At 40.1% G+C, this 23,462-nt stretch overlaps 1 protein-coding gene across 3 annotated transcripts; it reads left to right on the top strand.

The window, feature by feature from the left end:
• The first annotated feature begins 128 nt into the window (after window positions 1–128).
• NAPEPLD (N-acyl phosphatidylethanolamine phospholipase D) lies at window positions 129–20,513 on the top strand. 3 transcript variants are annotated; one of them, XM_058022442.1, is made up of 6 exons: window positions 507–587; window positions 8,065–8,251; window positions 11,439–11,751; window positions 17,403–18,049; window positions 18,921–19,035; window positions 20,266–20,513. In XM_058022442.1, the coding sequence occupies exons 3-6, from the start codon at window positions 11,455–11,457 to the stop codon at window positions 20,392–20,394; spliced, it is 1,188 nt and encodes a 395-aa protein (XP_057878425.1). In that variant the 5' UTR covers window positions 507–587; window positions 8,065–8,251; window positions 11,439–11,454; the 3' UTR covers window positions 20,395–20,513. The 3 variants fall into 3 exon arrangements, with proteins under 3 accessions (XP_057878424.1, XP_057878427.1, XP_057878425.1); XM_058022441.1 differs by lacking the exons at window positions 507–587; window positions 8,065–8,251 and adding an exon at window positions 129–362; XM_058022444.1 differs by lacking the exon at window positions 8,065–8,251 and having other exon boundaries at window positions 384–587.
• The last annotated feature ends 2,949 nt before the right edge of the window (window positions 20,514–23,462 follow it).

Here is a 23,462-nt window from a genome sequence, read left to right on the forward strand (position 1 = left end):
CCGGGCCGTCTGCTGCCCTCTGCCCGCCACGGTGATAGGCCGGGCTATGTGGTGCCCTCTGTCCGCCACGGTGATGGGCCGGGCTGTGTGGTGCCCTCTGCCTGCCAAGGTGAGGGGCCGGGCGTCGCGGAGCCCCGGCTCGCCATGGCGGGGCGCCGGGCGCTGTGGAGCTACTCCGTGCAGCTCGTGGCGCTGCCCTCAGCGGCGGGCTGGTCAGGTGGAACGCCGCAGCCGTTTAACAGCTCCTACCGGAGACCTACAGAGCCGCCGCCGTGGAAGGGGTGGAGCGGCACCATGGAGGAGGAGGAGAAGGAGGAGAAGGGGGACGAGACTCTTCAGGGGCGGCAGCAGCAGCCTAGGAGGTGAGCGGCGCTCCAGCGGCAGCAGCGCTTTGGGGCCGGGGGCGTCTCTGCCCCCGCGCCTTCCTGTGAGCAGGGGGCAACCGGACCGAGCCTAAGCGGCGGCTCCCGCCCCGTGCCCGTCCGGTGGGCAGGCACTGCCCGGGCTGCCGCCGTCAGAGCCCGGCTGGCGGCTGGAGGAGCGGAGCACCTGCTCCGAGCTCGGCAGTGGCTCTCCAGACACACACGGTACCGGGGCCCCGCCGGTGAATGTGGGGAGAGCGGGCTGAGCCGCTGTGGGAGCGGGGTGGAGCGGGCGCGGGCACCCGCTTGAAAAAGTTCGTGGATGGGCGGGCGAGGTGCGTGGGGCCGGCTCCCGACCGGGGAGAGCGGCACAGCCCGGCTGCCCACGGAGCTCGGCTCCCAGCCGGGGAGAGCGGCACAGCCCGGCTGCCCACGGAGCTCGGCTCCCAGCCGGGGGGAGCGGCACAGCCCGGCTGCCCACGGAGCTCGGTGTGTGGGGCCGGGGAGAGCGGCACAGCCCGGCTGCCCACGGAGCTCGGTGTGTGGGGCCGGGGAGAGCGGCAGAGCCCGGCTGCCCACGGAGCTCGGCGTGTGGGGCCGGGGAGAGCGGCACAGCCCGGCTGCCCACGGAGCTCGGCGTGTGGGGCCGGGGAGAGCGGCACAGCCCGGCTGCCCACGGAGCTCGGCGTGTTTCCCGGCCCCGCTCCCTGCCTGCCGCCCCGGCTGGGCACAGAGCCTGACGGGCTCCAAAACCAGCTGCGACCGGGGGATCCTTTCGCAGCGGCGAAAGAAACCCTGCAAGGAATAAAGTCCTGCTTTCGCTCCCAGCGCAAGGCTTTCGTCTCTGTCAATTGACAGTAAAACATGCTGCAGCAGCGCTGGGAAAGAAACAAGTTATATAATCGCAAAAAAAAAAAAAAAAAATTCCGCTTCGTAGTGTTGGCGGCTTGGAGAATGTTTTCTTTTGAAGAGGAGGCACGAACTGATGTTTCTGTTCGTATTGTATAGTGCGAAGCGGAGGATATTAAGGAGGTCATTTAATGTAATTAGTGCAGTCAAATAATCTCAATGATCGTCAATTATCTCCAGCTAGCAAGGGTTGGGGACAGTGTTTGTTGACTGCATGCAGTAAAATTAATGAACCTATGCAGAAATGTTTTTTTCTGGTGACGACTATGATTTCTTCCATTTGCTAAATGGTGATTATGTAGCAAGTTTTTAAAGGCAAGTACTATTTGTACTTAAGTATTTTCTCTTTCATTCTCAAACTGCCTCGACTAAAAGGGCATCAAAATTAAAGACAATAACAGGAAAATCACTTCCGTTTTCTTGCGAAAAAACCTTTGAAAAGAGTATTTTTTTATTTATAGTAGCAGCTATATCAGTTAAGAGAGTAGGAAGCTTATCTTACTTTGTAGGAAGTACTTCCTTACATTTTGAGGAAGACAAGAATATTATTCTTTTAACTTCTTAATTCAAGAGTTATTGCAACAGTGGCTTTCAAAATACCCCCAATTATTTCAAAGTGAAATGCCTATTATAGAAAACAATGGGAATTTTTAGTACCTGGAGGTTGGAAAGCCCTGTTTGATTCAGTTATGGATGATGGAGAGTTGTTTTTGGGAGAGGAGGGAAGTAAGGGATGACAGTGAAACTGTTCAAATATAAATAACAGTTATTCAGCTTCTGCTTGGTCTCAAATCAAAAGAGATGTGAAGCCTTTTTAAGAGGAAGCAATCCACTGTTATAATTTTATTCACTTGCATTATCTAAGTAGATTTGAGGAATAACCAGGAGAAAAATGCTATTTCCTTAGCCTTTATAAGCTCAAGATTGAACCAAAACTGTTGATTCTTCATTCAGAAATAGCTTTTAAGTTCTTTTCAGCAAAAAGGAAGGCAATTATTTTGTCTGCAATGAGAAAAACAGAAATACTGCTATATTAATTAGTGTCTTTACACAGAACACCTGCAGTGAAATTAGTTTTGCTTTTTGTCACATCTATGAATCCTTTCCTGACCTCCCTTTAAATTTTTTTTTCAGTCTATTGCTTGAACTTTATAGTTTGCAGTGTGAGCCCCACTTCTAATACATTCAGAGCCAGGACCATGGAAAATCACTTGGTTGCCTTGTGCGTGAAGATTCGAGCAAAAAGGATTTTCCTGTAAACTGAATGTTGCACTTAGTTGAAATATTGTTAGAAAATCTAGGAAAGAAGGTATGTGTTATATACTCTTGGCATGTGACATCTTGGTGTTGAGCAGCTGTGCAAGGAAGGGATGGTTTGGGTTTGAGCAGCCTGCAGCTGTGCCCAAGCAGATAAACCTGGCAAAGCTGTTGAGGAGAGAGAGCTGGGCATTGCCAGCTGACACAGTGAAAGCACTGCTGCCATCATAGCCCTGCTGTGAAAAACAAAGTTTCATAAGAGGTGTGAGTGAAAAATTGGGTGTTAAAGAATCTCTGCCAAGAGTTACTTCTTCTGTAAGACCTGTAACTGTGCTTGGAGCTGGAAGTCCCACTGCCTGGTGAGTAAGGCTGATGATAGGACAACAGCTTTTATGGCTTAAAATATTTGGGAATATTTTTGTTGTGCTTTGGGCTGGTTTTTGTAGGAAGGTTTCATTCAGCTGTTTCTGATAAGAATGTGGCAGTAGCAAGGTGTTTGTGTGTCTGTTGAGATGTGCTCACATGAAACACTGTCTCCTTAAAACACCTGTGTGGTTAGGATGGTGCCTTGAAAATGAGTAGAAGGCTCAGATGTTTGTGTTGGAAGGATGCCTTGACTCTCTCATAAGAAGAAAAACCCAAACCACACAACTCCTAGCATTAACACTTCTGTTGTTGACTTACAACCAGAGCACTTTGCACTTTGTTTAGAGTAGTGAAGACATTGTAATCTAGAGTTGTGGGGATGGAATCAAAGGCCCTTTATATATAGGAAAAAAGGGTGTAATGAAAAACATTTATGTATCATGATGTTCCCAGTTTCCTTCAGGACTGATGTTTTGCTGTGTCTCTGTACTGTTCCTTGGAATTTCTTCTTAAAATGGGAACTCTAAGGGTGCTGTATTGGATGTGGTTTCTGGCTTTCTGGTATCAAGTTTGGATGTTCAAAACTTTTGTTATTTGGAAAGGCTGGTGTCCTTTTGGCTTAACTAATTTTAAAGTTGGCCTTTGAACAGGTGCATTGAAGAAAAGCATCTATTTCAATAAAAAAAAAAAAAAATTCACTTCCTTATCTTGCCCAACCTGGTAATTATTCAATTGGATTTCAATAAATTTGAATTCAAATGTTATAAATAGTTCTGTAAAATCCATATATGTATGGGGTGTATGTAAATATATAGAGGGAGAGAAAGAATGTTGTTAGGACAAGCAAAAGTTGATTTTATATTGAAAATCAAGAATAGAAAGAATTTAGGGAAGTATTTTCATGTTGCAGAGAAATTACACTAGACCCAAGGTACCTGGACCTTGAACTGGAAAGAGGGAATCAAAATAGACAAGCCTTTAAATATGAATATAAACAAAATTTTATGACTGTCTATTAACTTAAAAATAAAATGGAGTTCTTGGGTGTTGCTGCACTTCCTGGACAACTGAGCTTTTATAGAGTTGTAAAGGATTATTCTTGGTGTGAGTCTAGAGGAAGTTTGCATAGGTGTTTGTTCCTTTCTGGCACAGAGAGACAAGGAAAAAGAAAATGAAAAGGCTTAGTAAATGAGGTGGAGATAGCAATTGCACACATAAAAGTTCTGGAGTCGATGGTAAATGAACTTGAGATCCTGCTTTGCCATGTGGATCCCATGCAGCAAAGCTTTAGTGATTTCTGTTTGTTTTTATGGAAACAGTTCTTCCATTGCCTCTCTAAGCACATGCTGCAAAGGACATCAGTTTTCTCCCCCAGCATGTTGAAGTGGAGCCTTAATTTCATTCCATGTAATAGCATTTGGGTTTAGTCATATCTAATTGACATTAAGATGTTAGATGGAAAACCTTTACCCTTAGGATGGAGTGTGAGCTTGTAATATTTTAAAACTTTTTTTTTTTTTTAGTTAAGAAAAATGTATGCTAACAGCTTCAATGGCATCATAACTTAAAATGCAAACTCCAAGATGCAGAGGCTGTTAACACACAGGAGTAGCTCAAGTGTTTTTAAATGCTCAACTTCAAAGTTTGACGATCTTTTCTAACAGTGAAGCCCATCCTGGCAAGGTGTGCCTCTGTCATTACCTGGAGTCACATCAGTGACCAGCTGAAGCTCATGAGCTGCCCGTTGGCACAAAGAGTTACAGCAGTGCAGCTGCTGCCAGAAGGTTAAAGCTGGGCTCTGGGTCCCAGAGCTGGCTTGCTACAACTTTCATGTTTGCTCTGTTGGAAAAGCTTTATTGAAATCTAAGTATGAAGGGCTATCCATGGAGATTGTAGTTGCTGTTGGAATGCACAACCTACCTGTACAGCTGTGTGCATGTGCCATCTACAATTATTTTTCTGTTGATTCAAAAATTGTCTGCACCTGATTTGTGACCCGGCTATTGTCTTGTGTACCATAACACAGCTGTAATGCACAAACCCTGCTGCTGTGTGTCAGCCTCAGCCCTGCAGAGCAGGTAAGAAAACTTTGATTCCATCTCTTGTTCTTTCAACATTCTTCCCTATAAATTAACTAGTCTTATGAAACTGGTTGTTTAGGGAGAGCAAAGGAAAGCAATTTCCTTTCTGGTGTGGGGAGATTTGACTCCAGCTTCCCTTTGGTGACTGCTTCAGCAATAGCACAGAATTATATTGCTCTTGTGCTTAATCATAATGATAGTCTAGGCTGCTCTTTCAGATGTGATGGCCACAAGCCAACTCTTGGGTTCTTTTATTCAAGACTGCAGAAAAAGATGAGGGTAGAGAGGAAAAGAATTTATTTTAAAGGCCTATAACACTAAAGAAATGTTCTCTTGGGTCTGTCATCTCTGTTCTGCTGCATGTCCCCTATGGACAGCTGCTGTCATATCAGGGATCACAACCTAATCAGGATATAAATGTGACAAAAATCTTCTCTCATATTATCTACAGATCATAGACATGTTTGGGGACTACAGAATGCTCACAGGGACAATCAGCTGGGGCACCTGGAAACAAAGGGGAAATAGTTCTGCATTGTCCCAGATCCAGGGTCTGTATTCAGTGTACACAGTGCCCGCAGCTGGTCAGGTTTAGCCCAGCCTTTAGAAATGATTGGCTCCAGGGACTCCTGATGGGCCTGACTCTAAAGCCTATTTGCATTTGCATCCAGAGGCATGTAAAGGTGTAGCTGACAGGCATGAATAACTTTCTGTTGGTTTAGTTCCCCTAATGAATGCCAGCAAAATAGAGGTGGAATGTGCAGTAATGGGAGTGGGCTGCCCTGTGGGTGGTAGGTGGCTGTTGAATGTGCTTGGTTATAATGTGGAACATCACTGTCTAAGGAGGTAAATGGAGAGAGGCAGCATCATCAGTGCTAAGTGTAAATGAAACCTTGGAAGAGAATAGATTGAAAATGAAAGGGTAGGAGGAATTGTTGAACCTAACTTGGTGGTATGTGTAACTGAGCCACACAGTGAATTCTAAATAGAGGGTATTTAATTAATTATTTTTTCTAGGCCAGTGCTGGCATAAGTAGTTTTTGTTTACAGCAATATATTCCTGTTCTCACCCTTCCCTGTCCTAACCAGTTTGTTGGTATAAACACTTGCATGGTTGCTCCATGATGCAGGTGAAAATTAAGTGCTTCTCTAGGGATGGGAAGGTAAGAAGTGACTATCAGCTAGATTAGTTTCTTAAACAAGTTCACCATGTGGACAAAAGTATTTGTTTTGGCAAGCCCGGGTGAGCAGTGAGGACAGAAATGGATTGGCTCGTGGTAGTAGCTGCTAAAGTAATACAGCTGCTAAAGAATAAGCCTAACAACAGATGTCTGTGGGTAGATGTCTCAACTTTTTTTATTTGTAATCTTATTTTTCTCTGTGATGTCTAAATAAAACTTTGCTTTGTTTTACTGTTGATCCTCAAAGCTAGATAAGAATGATAAAGGGCTTATTCTCATTCCATGAGGCTGTTTATGGAGAGAGCTATTCCTTTTTCTGTTATCAACTCTTTTATTAATCTTTCTTGAATAGTACACAAGGACAGTGTAGAATCAGCATACTTAGAGATATGTTGAATGAAAATTTTGGCAACACTTATTGTTACTAAGTATTTTTAATGTGTTTCAAACAATAGAAGTATTCACAGATCAGCTAATGCAAGCTTGAGGGATCTTTGTGTGAAATCCTAATAACAAGAGCATCTGGAATAATTGCTGGTGCAACTGCTGTGCAGTGCTAAAAAATAGGTACAGTGAAAGAAAACTTCAAGATGTGTAGGAGTATACAGTTCACAGAAAGCTCAGGTTCTTGTTCTGGTGAGTCTACAATGGTGAGATGGAACAACTTGAAGTACTGCACAATAAAAGTTTAAATGCATTCAGAATTTTCCAGTCTCAAACTGTTCATTAATTAAAGCATCCAATTTCAGAGCTGAAGGGAAAATAAAAGCAGAGCCAAAACTTAGCTGGCAGTCATTTGATAGTAAAGCTTGTGGGAGCCAATTACTTACATGGTCCCTAGAGTTTGCAAATACCTTTCCTTGTAACTGAAACAATTTTTTGTTTTATTTCAAGCCAAAATGCTTGGGTTTTTGCAGTCATTAAAAATGTGTATAATGAAAGAAAACTTCAGAGTTGTGTAGCTGTAAATGGAGAAAGCTCAGATTGTTGTTTTGGTAAGGCTGCAGTGGTGTGAGTTTGCTGGCAATTATGTGCTATCTCTCCTAGGTGATCATTAGTGCAGCCTAGTTCTGGATGTAGTTTACACAGAGAGACAGTGATTAAAAATGGACCAAACCCTTTACTTCAAAAAAAGCATAGAAATTCAAGGTATTTGGGAGGCTGTGGAATGTTTACCAGGCAATTGTCAAGTTTTGGGGAAGTTGTTGTGTTCTGGTAAACCATAGCCTGATTGTAATTCTTAAACTGTCAGGCCTGTGGATCTGTTACATAAGGACCACATTTCTGTGTACAAATGAGGAGCAAGTCTGTTTTGGCTGACTTGATGCTTTGTAGCATGTTGTGCATGGCTCTGTGATTAGTAGGGGAACTACATCCCTTGCATTTATGGAGCAGCAGATCTTAGCAGAGACTGGGTGGAAAAGGTGAAGACAAGAGATTTTATGGCTATCTTCACGTAATTTGTTTAAAAGACCATTTAAAAAGAAAAATTATAATGGCAGAGTGCTTCTTGTGATGTTGTTGTGTCCTTTTGCAAACCTTATTTTGAAACAGAGCATTAAAATATTTAGCTAAATTTTTGTTATTTTCCTAAATAAACACAAGGCTCAAAGCCAAAATATTTGTATCCAAGTCTTCAGTTGTATAAGCAATGCTAAAGGAAACCATTTACCCAAAACCTGTTGTCCTAAGGGCCATATCCTGTTGTAAGCCAGTTTAGTGGGATGTCAGACATGGATCTTCCATGCCATGTCTTGCCAGATCTACAACTTCACTCTTCCTTTGTGGATTATGAGGGATGCCTTAGTATTTGATGTTGGAAAACCTGATCTGTGAGCTCAGCATTTTGATGCATGTTAAACTTTGTCTTATTCATCAGCCTGTTCTGTGTTCTTTCCCTCTGTCTAGAACACCTTCTGGCCTTGTGGATTTGGATGACTAATGGTCTTCTTTAGGAGTTTATATGTTCTTGGTTCATTTCCTCTTCTGAATTCAGCTGAAAGAGCAAAGCACCTGTGACTCAGAGAGAGGGGGTGGTTGTGTCTCTCCTGAGCCCCTCTTACAAATACTGTCAATGCACTTGCCCTCAGCTGGGGTAAGTTGCCTCATCCTGAAGGATGGGCTCCATTTGCCAGGAAAGCTGTTAAATGGTTTTAAGTAGAATAGTAGTTTTTATTTATGTTTAAAAATATTTTATGTAGAACTTTATATAACAATAAACATTCACCAGAGATGTGATCCCTTCCCTCTGTCCCTCCTAAGTGAACAGAACTCTGTTCCAGTTTGATTTTTGTATCTCTATAGCTCATAGTTTTTGCTGCCATTCAAGTAGTTTTTCAAGTGCCAAACTATTATTTTTGGGTAGGAAGAATTTAGGAAAGCTGGCCGAAAAACCAACTGATTTCTGATTGGGTATTTTCTAGTATTTAAATATACCTGCTAAATCTCCTTATCTGTAGAGACTTTCTTTTGCAAAAGCATAAGAATCTCCTTGGGCTTATAATTGGTTGGGTTTTATTTTAAGCTAATGATTTCTGGCTTTCAAGAAATTATCATCTTGCTCTTCTATATAAGAAAATTATGTCATGAATATTGTAGGGTATATTTAATAAATTTAAGTGGAACAGAAACTATGTGACAAGACTGATACTTCAAAGGAACCTACAGTTCATCAGGAATACTTTAACTGATTGTAAATCTGTCCCCTTCTTAGGCATGTAAAAGGTTTAAAGTATTCTGTGAGCACTGAGGTCTTTTATCCCTTCAGTTGCTTATGGAATACTAATGAAAGTAATGTATGTGCATCATGTGGAAAATATGTTGGCAGACAGAGAGATACCTGCAGTGCCTTCAATGCTTTGGCATTGTCTCTGTTTAATCAGCACAGTCAATCCCTGCTTCCCTTAGGGGTTTATACTTTCAGAAAAAGATCAAAGGTTTAGATGAAGGTTTAAGCAAAAGTAAAATTCACCTATTTGAGAGATGAATGAATAGATAAAGAGAAGCTTAAAAATAAAACTTTAGGCACCCTAGTCTTTAATATAAAATGTCTTGTAGGAGCAATAATTATGGTGGTTATATACACTTTAAAAATCAGATGTCTGAGATGTTAAGAAAATCATTTCCTGGAATTAAGTACCTATCTGATTAAACTTTGTGATCTGTTTTCATGAAGCTTTCTAAAAGTGTAGCTGTTTTATGCTGTGTCTGTGTGCTTTGCTAAATTAATAAACTGACCTGGCACTGAAAATGCTCTTTGAGGAATGCAAAAGACAACCCAAACCCAACTCTTAAGTTAAAGTAACAGTTAAAATATTCAGTGCCATTTTTTGGGTATTCTGTCTGCCTTTCTGTGGCACTGATTCTTTGTGTTACCATTTACATCTGCTTAAAATGCTATAGAGCAAGTTGAGTGTTTCATTGAAGGCTGATTCTGGGAAATGTTTAGTGGAATAGAGGAAAAAAGCCTGGAAATAGCAACAGTTAAATTGAAACTGATGCAGATATGGTATCCTAATGCTAAACAGGAAATATGTTAGTGGAGTGCTTTCAGTAAAACTGCAGGGAAACAGGAGTACAAAGCAATTACATAAAATAAGATTGTGACCAGGGGTAAAAAAAATTCTATCAGCTGTGTTTTTGAATGCTGTTCATGCTTTTTTATTAGAAATTAATTTTGATGTGTTAGTATTTTATCTCTACTGTATAGGACAATAATGGTTATTTTGTTAGGAAAATTTCACAATATTTATCAATTGTCATATTATTTGCAGCTGATACCATACTTAGTGTTTAGTCATCAGCTGCTGCTGAAATAGCAGAAATGGGCTCTGCATTTGGAGTTGGAACATCATCACCAGATGCATTGGGTTCAGTTTACTGACACATATGTGTAATATCTTAGCTGAAATGGTGCAGTGAACAATATATTTAATTTTCCCTGTGACTGAGCTTATGGGGGCAGAATGAGTTATGAGATTTCTAGGAAAACTGTGAGCTTCAATTCTCTTCTCTGACAATGTTGTTGCAGGGACTGCCTTGCCTACATCAACCCAGTGCTCCTGAGTGTACAGCTGGAGTCTGAGTATTTGAGTTAGTGAAACAGTGGATAGGACAGAAATCTCTCCATCTACTAGATGTGGTGGAGAATTTTCCACAGGATGAACTTCACAATTTGTTATTAAAAACTATTCCTGCACCTGAGCTGTAACTAGTGCTGTCTTTTCATTACTAGTTGTCTTCCAGTTTTAATTAGGTAGAATTTGTAAATGCCAGAAAGTTGGGCACTCATTAAAACAGTAACCATTTTTTTAAGCTAACAGAGCAGTGTATTTACTTTCAACATTTCAGTTGAAAGTAAACATAAAAATTGAAGCATTTCAATTCAATTGAATTGCTTTGACAACTTCTGAAATGAAATAGGGATATGTGGTTTTTCTGCCTTGGGTAGAATTCAATTATATTTGTAAAGTCTGCAACACCCAAGTGCAGTTTGGAATAAGAGACTCTGACTACTGAGTTGTAGTTTTCTAAGAAATGTACCAGAGTCGTGATATCATAGAAATCAATTTTTCTCAGTTATTTTCTCACTTTTTTATATTTCACCATGGAATTAAGAGTGAATGTTGCAGCTGTGATTTAAAATATTTCAATTTCCTGTGGCCTTTCACCAGTCAGTTCAATGTGTATCAAAATTGTATTTGAAACAGTTATTTACCTTGATTATAATAAACTTCTTGTTTGCTTTAGACAAAATATGAAACAGTACCAAATATCTTTTGTGTTCTGAGTTTCCTGCATGTGTGTTGGTGTGTTAGTAATGCTGCACAAGACTGCAGTTTTTACTACAAAACCAAGGCATTATATAGGCAAATCCTAAGGTATGGTATTGCACAGACTTGCAGGATTGTGTTACATCAGGCACCAAATGTCATAAGTTTCAGGAGGAATGACTATTCTTCCAAAATGTAAATTAAGGAACCCTTCCCCCTCACTTTTGCAGTTGGTAGATAATAGTGTTAGTATCTGAAACTGTGCATTCCAGGGAGTAAAATTCAGCCTGAACTACAAAGAGCCCTCATGTCTGCTTGTCACAGCATGTTTTGGAAGTCTTTTGTGTAACAGTGACTGTTTTAAAAGCATATTTTGTTGATTAAAAAAATCCAGTAGATCATAAAATAGGAAAGGCGGGCTTGTTCCTAATGTGTGTGAGAACGTTCAGTCTTATGAATGTTTATGCTAGACCAAGAAAATAATATTGATTAATTTAAAATTTGATTTAGCTCTCCTGAAAAAGGCATGGATAAGAACACAGATGAGGAGCAGCCTTCAACTTCCTGTAACCAGTACCCCAAGGAAGCAGTGAGGAGACGGCAGAACTCGGGTCGAGGTTCCGGGGGCAGTGATCTTTCCAGGACCTTCAGGAAAAGCTTCAGGCTGGACTACAGATTAGAAGAGGATGTCACTAAATCAAAGAGGGGCAAAGATGGGAGATTTGTCAACCCATGGCCAACATGGAAATCACCAACCTTACCCAACATTTTGAAATGGTCCTTCATGGAAAAAAATAACAGCAATGTGCCACGCTCAAAGCAGGTGAATACTTCCACATTTTACTTTTGTGATTAAGACTGCTTTTACCTCTGCTCTAATCAATAAAATAGGACAGTTTCTAACTTAATACTCATTAGACATCTTCTGGAGGCTTTTCTAAGTCTTACTTTTCTGATTTTATTGACATTTTGTTCTTTTCAAAAGGTTGGTTAATACTTTCTACCTCTTTAATTTTTATCTCCTTGTCAGTTCCACATGCTTTAATTTATACAGCTCAGTTTATATTTAAAAAAAAACAAAAAAAAATGGCCCTCTAGCTCAGTCATAAACCACTTACAGCCATTCCTTTTTAATAGGTGTTGCCTTATGAAGCATTCTATTAACTTAATTTGTGTTGCATGAAATAGCTAATTTCATGACATATCGAATTTTTAAAATTTTGCCTTTTTTTCTAGATGGCAATTTAATACATATGTTGCATCTCTTGCATGAAAATGTAATAGTTTCTGTCACCTACTTATGAAAATACTTACAGATTTGGTTTTTTATGTTTCAGTACACCAGGAGAAAAAATTGCATGTGTTAAAACTAACCTGAGCAAGTATTTGTACTGAAACACTTGAAGTACAGTGCCAGTTTACTGGGTAACACTGTTATTTGTTGGTGGTGAAATGCTTTTGTCAGGTATTGTATGTAAAGAAGGAGACAGGAGAAACTTCTTTCCCATGAAGAGTAATGGGTACTGGAAAGCCATGGTTATCTTTATGGGCACAGGAGGTATGAAGATGACTGGGTTTTGACAGAATTACTTCTCAGGGCATTTCTGATGTTGACTATTCAGAAAAGCTGTGCTGAAGGGTGCACAACCAAGGACAGTATTTATTAACAAGCAGGTGTTAATAATGCTTTTAAGCATGCAGGAAGGTATACACAAGCTATAAATCTCACAGCCTGTATCAAGCAAAGAGCTTTCCATTTTGTCTTACCTGAACTACCTGTGAAGGAAGGAATTCTATCAGTTTTATGGGCAGGAAAGCCACGTTAGACATTAATGCATGATGGTTTGGGGATGTTTAAGAAACAAATAAATTTGCTATAATATAATAATAAATAAATTGACTTAGAAGAACAGCAAACTTGTGTCAGTCTTGGGATCCCTTCCAGCAATTTACTTTTTAAAATTTGGTGTCTTCCTTGTGGTGACAATGGTGGCATCAGTGTGTACAGCTTTCTAGACAGTGTGCTGGCCACATTTCCATGAAATGCACACCTGGAAGTTTTCAGTTGCCTTTGACTGCTGCCCTCCTTGGTTTGTGTAGAACAGGCTTCATGTCCTGCCAGTGCCAGTGAGAGGGCAGGGACTGAGGTCCCTTGAAGGCAGTGCTGAGGTGCACTGTGGAGTGCAGAGCAGCTGCAGCAGTCCCCTTTAATTTACACTTTGTCCCTACAATAAAGGATGATCACAAAGAAATCTCCAAGGCACCAGCTGAAAAGCCAAAAAGCCATCTCTCTGACCCAGCTGGGATTAATCATGGTCCAATTTTATTTTTTGCATAGGAGATCTTCTAATTAGGTGCCTGCAATTATTCACAAGTTTGGTGAAGTAAATCAGAAAGAGAAAAACCTAGACAGGGATCAATAAAATGCACTTCTGGAGTCCTCAGCCATTTTGATGCTTGTTTCAACCAGTTTTCTTCCACCCCTACATCAACCTGTGAAGTGCATCTGAGCTTGTTTAAAATTCAAACGAAGGGCTCCATACTTTATTTATCACTGCTAGATGTCACATCCTCTGAGCCAGATCCCTGCTTCAGTTTCCACACTGAGTGAGCCTAGTGATGCCCTGCTATGCTGGGCAGGTTCAGTTTATCTGTACCAAGTGCTTTGTGTATGTAAAAAGGAGCACATTACCCAGGATCTGTGCTTGTGCTTCACTGTGGAAAAGCTATATGTATTATAATCATGCCTACACAACATTCATCATCCAGAATGCTTGCACTTCTTGGATTTTCATTACAGGCTTTATTAATAACTTTGTTCAGTGCTGCTGGAGGATCTTTCATTATTAGTTGTTGGATCAGCAGTTTAGATTGTTCTCGTTTCTGTAAATCCTGTGGTATTCCAGTATGCACTAAGCACCAAAAATCCCAAGCTAATCAGCTAGTCTTACCAAAGCCTGTCATGTGTTTTTTCTTGCTTTGCATTAGGAGGGCAAGAAGAACAGGGAGGGGGAAGGGACATAGCAGGAGGAATTTTTTGTATTACTTGAATAATGAAGACAAGACAGTATTAAGCACATTTTACTCCTCTCAGTAGCTGGTTTGACATAATTGCTGTATTTCAAAAATCTGTTATAATTCTTCTAGTTTTAATATGTTTCTGGTTAGTCTGACAGAACTAAATGTATTATAGCAGGATAAAAGTTCCATAAGATACATATTTCATTCATTATATTGCTTTATCCTGTTGTGTGAGTTTTAAGTATTTCATGTGAAGTATGCTGTTAATAGAATTTGTGTTTTAGTTTGAAATCTTATGAGTTGAGTATTTCTTATTGCTTTAAGGGGATTTTAGTGTGCTTTTGTAAAATAATAAAAAAACCCAACTAAACAACCCCAAACATAAATCATGTGCACTGAGAAGTAATGTTTTGGTGTGATTTACCATGATGCCTGGTTTCTGATCTCATCCTCTGAGGAATCATTGCTTGGATCAGAAGCCTGTGTATCAGAAACGTGCAGAGCACAAGCTCTGTACAGGTTGCACTACCTTTGTGCTCTTGGTTTGCCTTGAACTTTTCTTCACAGAATTTCACTTAAATAGGTCAGGACAGCTATTGTTTGGACTGTGCTCTTCTCTATCAATCTTCCTGTCTGTGTGACTTTCACAAATGCCTTTTATAGTGATTACTTCTACCTTTAAATCAACTATTCTAAGTACTTGATGGCATCAATCCCACTGACATCCCTGTAAAGCCTTTATTAATAGTGCAGATGTGTTGTGGCTTTAGGCAGCCAAGTTCCAGTCAGCTGCTTGCTTCCACCCTCCACTGCTTCCTCCCCAGTGGATTGAAAGGGGAAAAATGAAGTAACTTGTGGGTTGAGATAAGGACAGTTCAATAGGTAAAGCAAAAACCGTGTGCACAAGCCAACTAAGAAATGTATTCTCTTTGCATGGGCAGGCAGGTGTGGGCCATCCCCAGGAAGGCAGGGCTGGTGCCTTGTGGCAGTGACTTGGGAAGATAAACACCCTCCACTCTGAGTGTCCCCCACCTCCTGCTCTTACCCCAGATATTACTGCTGGCTGCAATGTCCTGTGGCATGGGACTCTCTCTGATGGACTGGGGTCAGCTGTCCCAGCTGTGTCCCTCCCAGCTGCTTGTGTGTCTCAGTCAGCTGGCTGGGATGCTGTGGAAGCACTGCTCAGCAGTAGCTAAAACATCAGTCTGCTGTCAGCACTGATTTCAGCACAAATCCAAAACATAGCACTGTAGGTGCTGCTGGGAAGAAAATTAACTCTACCCCAGATAAAACTTCATAGAATGTGTCTGAGTCCCACTTAAGAACTGATTTTTCACATCTGCCAATTGGCCAGTTCCTCATCCATTTAATATTGTTTGTTAATATTGCATAATGCTAATTTTAAAAACTAATTTGTGCCAAATGTCAGCAAAAATAAGTGAATTAATTTAGTTCTGAGAAAATTCGGAGTCTGACTCTAAAACCAGCTACTTAAAAAGAACATTTTCCATTAAAAATGTACTAATTGACCTAAATTGCATTATGACAATTCATTAAGATCCATATCTGAGTTTTATTTTTTTGATATAATCTGATTTGTTGACTTAACCATATGTAATTTGTTGGTTTGTCCTAATTTCCATTTTTAAGTACTATGTTAGTTTTGTGTATATATATATTTTTTTTAAGTTGAAATATCACAGTATAACACTTCTGTAGTTCAGATTTCTGTGGCCAATGTTGTTCCCATGTACTTAGAATGAAATAGAGATAGAGATAAGAAAAGGATGACTTCTTTCTTGGTGAAGCAGCCATTTATCTCAGTCTAAGATTGCTACTTTTCCTGTATGAACTAAGGGGATGAATTGTACTTACCTTATGTTCAGCTTTATAGAATGTTATCTGTTTCTCATTCCTGGAGACAGTAATGAAACTTCTTCAGTAAACATGTCTTGTCCATTAGCTCTCAGAAAAAGCAATTTCATGAATATTTTATTATTTACAGCAGAATTGCAGGGGGATGGAGATGTGCATGCTTTGTTTTTCCCAACATATGCCTTCCAAATCAATAAAATATTGTGGAGAAAGTAACTTCCCTGAAGCTGTCAGGACTGGTTTAGCAAGGCAGCTCCTGCAGTCCTGAACTGTCACAGCATCAGCTGGACTTGTAAAGGAGCCCAAGGTCAGCTCTGTATAAACTCACAGATAGTGCTAATCTGTGCTAGGCTGAGAGAATGAGAGCAGCAGCCATGGCAGGCAGAACTTGACTTGGAACCAGAAGTGCTGGGACATTTGTGATTACGAGGGAGAGGAGTGTCAGGAGGCTAAAAGCTGCCCTAGCACATGGAAATTCTTCTAAAGCAAAGTGAGGGGCTCAGACCATAAGTGTTTGGGAGGAGAGCCTTAGCCACATTGTGGCTAAGCTGGAGATGGTCAGGAATTCTGAGAAGACTGTTTGTTTGTTTTTAATAGGAAAGCTCTTCTTATTTATTACGTATAAAACTTCTGCATTAGCACTTCAACCCAACTGCAGTGAAGAGCATAACTCTGGCTCAAAATGAGAGAATGAGTAGTGGTTGGGCAGTGAGTTTCAGTAGGTAATGTGCAGTCATGGCCTCCTTTGTGCCAGCTTGAGGATACTCACAGAGTCAGATTGGAGCAAATCAAAATGAGAGCTGTGTATTTTTTCCCTCTGGATTAAGTTCAGCCATATCAGTTTTCTGACCTGTCGTACTCAAGTAGGGATTGCAAAACTTGTCAAGCTGGAATAAGGGAGGAGGTGGTGGAACCTTTTCATAACCAAGCATATCTATGTACCTTAAGGTTTATCTTAAAAGTTATTTTGTTTTTTATGAATGTTCATTATATTCTTGGCAAGATGGGAAGGCAGGATTGTAATAGCTAACATTAGCCGAGTGAGGTTAACCTTTGTGTGCTACTTCTAGATGTAATGAGGATGGGCAGAGAGAGGGCCTGACAAAAGCTAGCAGAGCTTTAGTGGAGTGTGGCTGGGGAACATGGCATTTTCTTTCATCTGTGACTTACTTGTGCTAGGACTTAAGAGGATGCATTATTGAGTTGCATAAGCTAAACTTGAGTATTTGTTAAGTAACACTCTGTGTGTGTGTATGTATACATATTCTTTTTCAGGTGGAGGAGATGCTGTTAGTGCCTTGCAGTGCTTTCATTGCAATGCCCCCAGACTATCAGGCCTGAAGGGATACTCTCTTTCTTGACAGAGAAATGTAAATGTTGCAAAAATCTAAAATTAAATGAGGAGGAAGTAGCTGGGAAAATGGACATTAAAAGGCATCTGGTGTGTGCTGCAGTTCTCTGCATAAAAGCACAAAGTACAAGATTTGACTGTATAGATTTGTGCTTTGTATGCAGTTTTTGTTCCATGGCCAAGTACATTCTGAAATCTCTCATGCATATTGCGTTCTTTTTTGCCAGGAACTCGACAAAGAACTGCCAGTGTTACAGCCTTACTTTGTTGGAGCCCCAGAAGATGCTGGGCAGACAGGATCTGGAATGCGGGTCACGTGGCTGGGACACGCCACGGTTCTGGTGGAAATGGACGAACTCGTGTTTCTCACTGACCCAATCTTCAGCCAGAGAGCTTCCCCCATCCAGCTCCTGGGCCCCAAGCGCTTCCGAGGCCCTCCGTGCACGGTGGCGCAGCTGCCCAGGATAGACGCGGTGCTGATCAGCCACACCCACTACGATCACCTGGACTACAACAGCGTGGCCAGCCTCAACGAGCGCTTCGGGAGCGAGCTGCGCTGGTTCGTGCCGCTGGGGCTCCTGCCCTGGATGCAGAGGTGTGGCTGCGAGAATGTCATCGAACTGGATTGGTGGGAGGAGAACTGTGTCCCCGGTCACGATGCGGTCACTTTTGTCTTCACTCCTTCCCAGCATTGGTGCAAAAGGACTGTGACAGATGATAACAAGGTTCTCTGGGGCAGCTGGTCTGTCTTGGGACCTTGGAACAGGTTTTTCTTCGCAGGAGATACTGGATATTGTTTTGCTTTTGAACAAATAGGTAAAAGGTTTGGACCTTTTGATCTTGCAGCCATCCCCATTGGAGCTTATGAGCCAAGGTAAGAAAATCAGAGTTTGAGCAGTATACGTAAATGAAATGACGTACTGATGACAAAAATACACCCAGAAGTTAAAACTATAGCTGTACTTTTAATAAAGTTTTTGGAGAGTCTTTTCTTCAGATTTAAGGACAGCAAGGATGAATCAGCAGTCTTTCTTCCCTTAAAAATGTTGATTAAAAATCTGGAATTACTCTGTGCCTTTTTTTCTGAAACAGCATAATTTTATCCAGCCCATTCCAGTTTATGTCATTTGCTGCATTTTTCTCTTGCTTCAGTGTTTTCCCTGGTTTTGCAACTTATCTGGAGACAAGGATGACTTGGTTATAGAGTGTGAAAAATCTGTTTGCTCAAGAGAGATAACTTTTTTTCCTTTTGGAGAAAACATTTAGATGATAGTACTCATATGATGCTGGAAGGAAAGAATGTATGGACAGAGAAAAAAAGATGGGAATCTAAATAGCATGGTAAAAAATTCTGTATCTTTCAAGAATTGCCAAGTTCTCTCTTTTGCTTTGCCTATTCCCGTGGGCTATTTCTGAAGCACACTCTTTTTGGTGTGCACCAATTTTTTTCAGAGATGGATTTCAAGTTTTGGCCCTAATGCCTCATATGTCCTTAACCTATTGAAAATAGTGATAAGAAAATATCCTTCAAAAAGAGAGTACAATAAATGAACTGCTGTTTGATGTTATGTTGGTATATTTTAGTTTCCTGATCTTGAGTGTTCTGTATGTTGTCCAGGTGTACATGCTTATGATTTTTTTGATTAGGTGAGCACATATTTCTTTTTGTACTTTGCACTGGCAGTAAAGGAGAAATCTTGCACTGGATTAGGTGACACAAAAAAAGTGCTTCTTTGTTTTGGTAGGTGGTTTATGAAATACCAGCATGTGGATCCTGAAGAAGCAGTAAGAATCCATATTGATGTTCAAGCAAAGAAGTCTGTAGCAATTCATTGGGGGACCTTTGCTTTAGCAAATGAGGTAAATTGCAACACTAAGCATGAGTTGAGATTTCCAAGGACTAGACAGTCATTAGTGAAGCTTTGCTTGTGCAGTTTAACCTGCATATCTGTAAATGTAAACTTAAAATGTGAACTTTATATGAGTGAAAATTTTTGCTCTATATACTGCTGTTCAAAACAATGCTTAGCTTTTCATGACCAATCACATAAAATATTTCCACGGTTAAGAGAGTACAGAGTTATTGAAGCAAATGTGGAGGATTTCTGATATCCAGATGCTGAGGAACATAACAGATGAGGACACATGCAGTATTTTGCAGTGTTATGCAGTAATAAAAACAAACTGAGTGGTGCATCACTTGGAGATAGTAAGAACTGCATGCCAGTAGGTCAACCAGTATTTATTAATTATGTCTGTCTAGTAAATATATAAACAGTATTTTTAATAGTTGATTCAAAGTTAAAACCAGAAAGGATGTGAAAAAATTGAGTTATTGTGTTTTTGATTTTTAAGGTGTTTTATTCCCCTCTACACCCCACCCAAGCCCACAGATCTAATAAGAAGGTTACCCAGATACTTTCACAGCAACTGAAAGTGCAGTGAATAGAAAGTACCTGCATTTGTTTTGATACTGTCTGGTAGCTGTTTTTCAGCTTTGTTTTTGCATCAGTTGCACCACTTTATCTCCTAATTCATTCCTGATAGTGTGATCACCTGATCTGTCAAATGTTGTCCCGTCTGAGCTCCGTCCCTGCTGCTCGCGCAGCTCCGTGGCAGAGCGTGGAGGGAACACAGGATGCGGTGGGTGGATAGAACATTTCCTGTCCGCAGTGTTTCCAATAAACTGTACTGTGCCCGCAGTACAAGAGTTACTGTGTATTTAGGAGCACAAACACAGAGGATTACTCCTTTGGGCAATGTAACAAATACAGGCGGTGACGAGGGGGGAGCGTTCGGACGGGAGCGCGGGGCGCGGAGCGGGCAAAGCGCCGGCTGCTGGCGGCAGCGCTTCCAACCGAGGCATCTATTCCTGCCCTAAGGCACCGAGTGCGGCCTCACGAGTCGAGCCTTGCTACTTACTCTGCAGCTGTAGATCAGCGTTCTTATATTCCAAAAATCTAAAATGAACCCAAACATTTTAATTTGATAAATATCCTTCTCCTCCACCCGTTTTTTAGAGTTTTTTTTTCCCTTCAAAAAAATGTTGCAGTGGTATCTTTTCCCTCATATTATTCTCATTTTTTTCAGTATTACTTGGATCCTCCAGTTAAATTGAATGAAGCTCTTGAAAGATACGGCTTGAAAAAAGATGACTTCTTTATCTTGCGCCATGGAGAGTCACGGAATTTGAATACAAATGACCGGTTTGAAAACTGAAACAGTGTCAGTCCTTGTAAGCCCTGTTTGCTTTGAACTAATGGAACAATACTAACAGAATGTACACAATAGATTTTTGAGATTGAATTGGATTTTTAAATGCCAGGTTTCTCAGTTTCTAAACTTCTAAACAGTTTCTCAGAACTAAAGCTTGCATACCAATTTCATGACAAACTTTATTAGTTATTTGTTTATAAATTTAGAGAGGTGATCCAAAAGTGATTTATATATTAAGTGTTGTCTGGGAATAACTTGCTCTGATGTACACCACTGATAAAAAATTTGTTTTAAAACTCTTCATTTCACCTGCTGCAGCAATAATAACTTCAGCACAGAACATATTCTTAGGATTAATGGCTGACTTGAATTATTCATTGTTAGACTGTCCTCTCCCACTTGTTAGTCTTCAGGTTATGCCCTGTACCTTGATGTACAAGCTTCATACAGCTTCACTGTATGTTTTGTGGGGTGAAGTCTTCCAATACAGCTGTGTTGTTTAAGCACAAGCATGGTAAAATTGTTTCACTCTTCATTTTCATGTATTAATGAACCACAAAAGCTGAATTTTACATCAAAGAAATGTGCCTTTTAAAGAAAGAGATAATTTAATATTGCATCACGGATGTGTAAAACTAACTGCTGGCCAGAATACCTGCACACTTTTATTGTTTTGTCTATGTTTTTATGTTAGGTCTGAATGTGTCATTTGCAGCACATGAAGTGGAAAAACCTCTTGATGTCGCTTGTCCTTGCATTAACTCAGCCTTTTTCTAAGTACCTTTTTTTTTTTCTCCCCAGTAGAAAATCTTAAGCAAGGGCTGTGGTATTTTTTCTAATAGCTTCCCTATAATTTTAAAGTTGAATGAGATTACAACATTGTTCAGTGTTATAAAACTTGGCCAAATGTGTCTGTATCAAATTGTCTTGCTCATTTACAGAATTAAAGCCTATTGTTGCCAATAAAAAGGGTTGTTATTCTCCTTCATAATTTCATTGGCAAATCGTGTTTTGTTAATGATTTCTTTTGGTCTGTGGGATATGTGGGTTGGTTTGGGTGGGGTTTTTTTTTGCTATTGCTGTACATTTTATTTTCATATCCCACAAAGATAAATATATATAAAAAGGACATATTATTTAAAGGCATGAACTTCTGGCAACTAATTACAACCAGTTAATGAGATTTCATAGTAGGAACAACTGAGGTAATCTTTTAACTATGGACAGTTATCAAAACTGGTTTAAAACTATCCTGTTATTCAGTGTTGGGGGTGTTTGAGATGAAATCTCTTGTGTTTACACAACAGCTTCAGTCACAACTTGGGTGCTACAATGTATATTACCTGTTTGTAATTTTGTGGAGGACACCAAGCTGCAAGAAGTTAAGAAAGGATATGTCCTTCAACTTTGAAGGACAAATTTAATTAAGGGTGATTTTGTTGTGGGTTGTTTTCTTTGCCTGTTTGTATAATCATCAATAGGTTATTCTGTTAAATTATGTACTTCAGAAAGAGTGAAACTAAAATACAGAACACCTAGCTAAGCAGCCAGAGAGCAGAGATACACTTAGTTACATGGCTCAGAAACTAAATGTCGGTAATGACATGTTTTGTTTTGGATCTGTTAATTCACACCATTTGTACCTAGAATGCTGACTCTTATGTTCTGCTTGGTGCTGATAAGATTCCGCTAAGGGTGTGAGGTAGGTGATAAAAAAATGAGACATCTTTGCATAAAGGCACATTGGAAAGTCTTGCATTATTTCAAACATCTCAGCAGCATTGTTCTATGAAGAAAGCATTTAAAAATAGTTCTTTCCAGACCAGAAAAAGAAAACCGAGACAACACTGTAGCAAGTTCTTGTGTATTTTTAGAAAAGGTCACTTGTTTGTGTCAGGTGTTAAAGCAACGGCTAAGAGATCAACTCTATCAAAAAAAGATGATACTGGAAAAACTTATTTTTAGGTTGGAGAACACAGAAAGGGACATCTAGACACCTCTGTTGTTGAGCTTAGGAAACCATGTATCAGCTATGCCTAGAACAGGCTGGTCCTAATGTCTTGTCAGGAGAGGACAGTGGGTAAATTCTTAGTGTCTGGCATAGTCTTTTCTTAGTCAAATTCAGTAGCAGAAAACACTAAATCAACAAAAAGTTGCAAAACATTAAGTGATTGTAATGTAACTTGCTTATTACAAACTGTACAGTGTTTTAGGAGCAGTGGGAAGGAGAAAAGGAAGTTCACTGTCAATGCAGCAATTGTCAAGTTTCTGACTGGGAGTGATGCCAACTTCTATTTCTGCCTTAACTCTATTCCTGGTGAGTTAAAACTACCTACGTGGATAAATTAGATATGTGTAGCTTTCCCCCTGTATTGATCAGGGCTTGGGTGTGTCACAGTTTCAAGGTCATATTTTTGTTGCAGTTTTAGCTATTTGCAAAGTGACCTTCTGAAAACAAGTATCTATTGTAGTACAGAAAGAGAAGATAGTAATGTTTTCTAAGAGCAGTGAGTATGCTAACGTAGAAAGATGAAGCACTTGGTAATAGTTTAGGTGATACAGTTCTCTTAAAAATGGAACAAAGTGGAAAACTTTCCTAGCCTTTACATCTGACACCTTTTTTAGTTTCTCTGTAGTGGAAGTTTTTTAGCAGTTTGGTTTTAGAAGTATTTTCCAGTATGTTTTCTGTTCATCAAGGAAACTGTTCAGGTTCTTTTACAATAATGTTTGTATGGATTCCACTTCATTTTGAAGTAATGCTGGGTTGATGACTAAAACTTTATGGGTGCTAATTCTGCAGAAGCACTCATTCCAGTGATGCTCCAGATGCAGAAAAGAAAGGAGTAAAGATATCCAAGGAAAGGAAGCCCAAGGACTGCTACCAAATTGGAAGCTTTTGTAAAAATGTGTATGATACTGCTCCTGTAGACTTTTTTTAATAAGAATGAGAATGCTGAATTGCAGTTGCAGATAATCCTTGACTCCTAATAAAATAATTTTAAAAAATATGCCTGCCTTCCCTAAAGTGACAATTTTAAAGCAATATAAAATCCTTTCAAATTTTCTTCAAG

This window comes from Melospiza georgiana, chromosome 4, assembly GCF_028018845.1.
Source record: "Melospiza georgiana isolate bMelGeo1 chromosome 4, bMelGeo1.pri, whole genome shotgun sequence".
NCBI classification, from domain to species: Eukaryota; Metazoa; Chordata; class Aves; order Passeriformes; family Passerellidae; genus Melospiza; species Melospiza georgiana.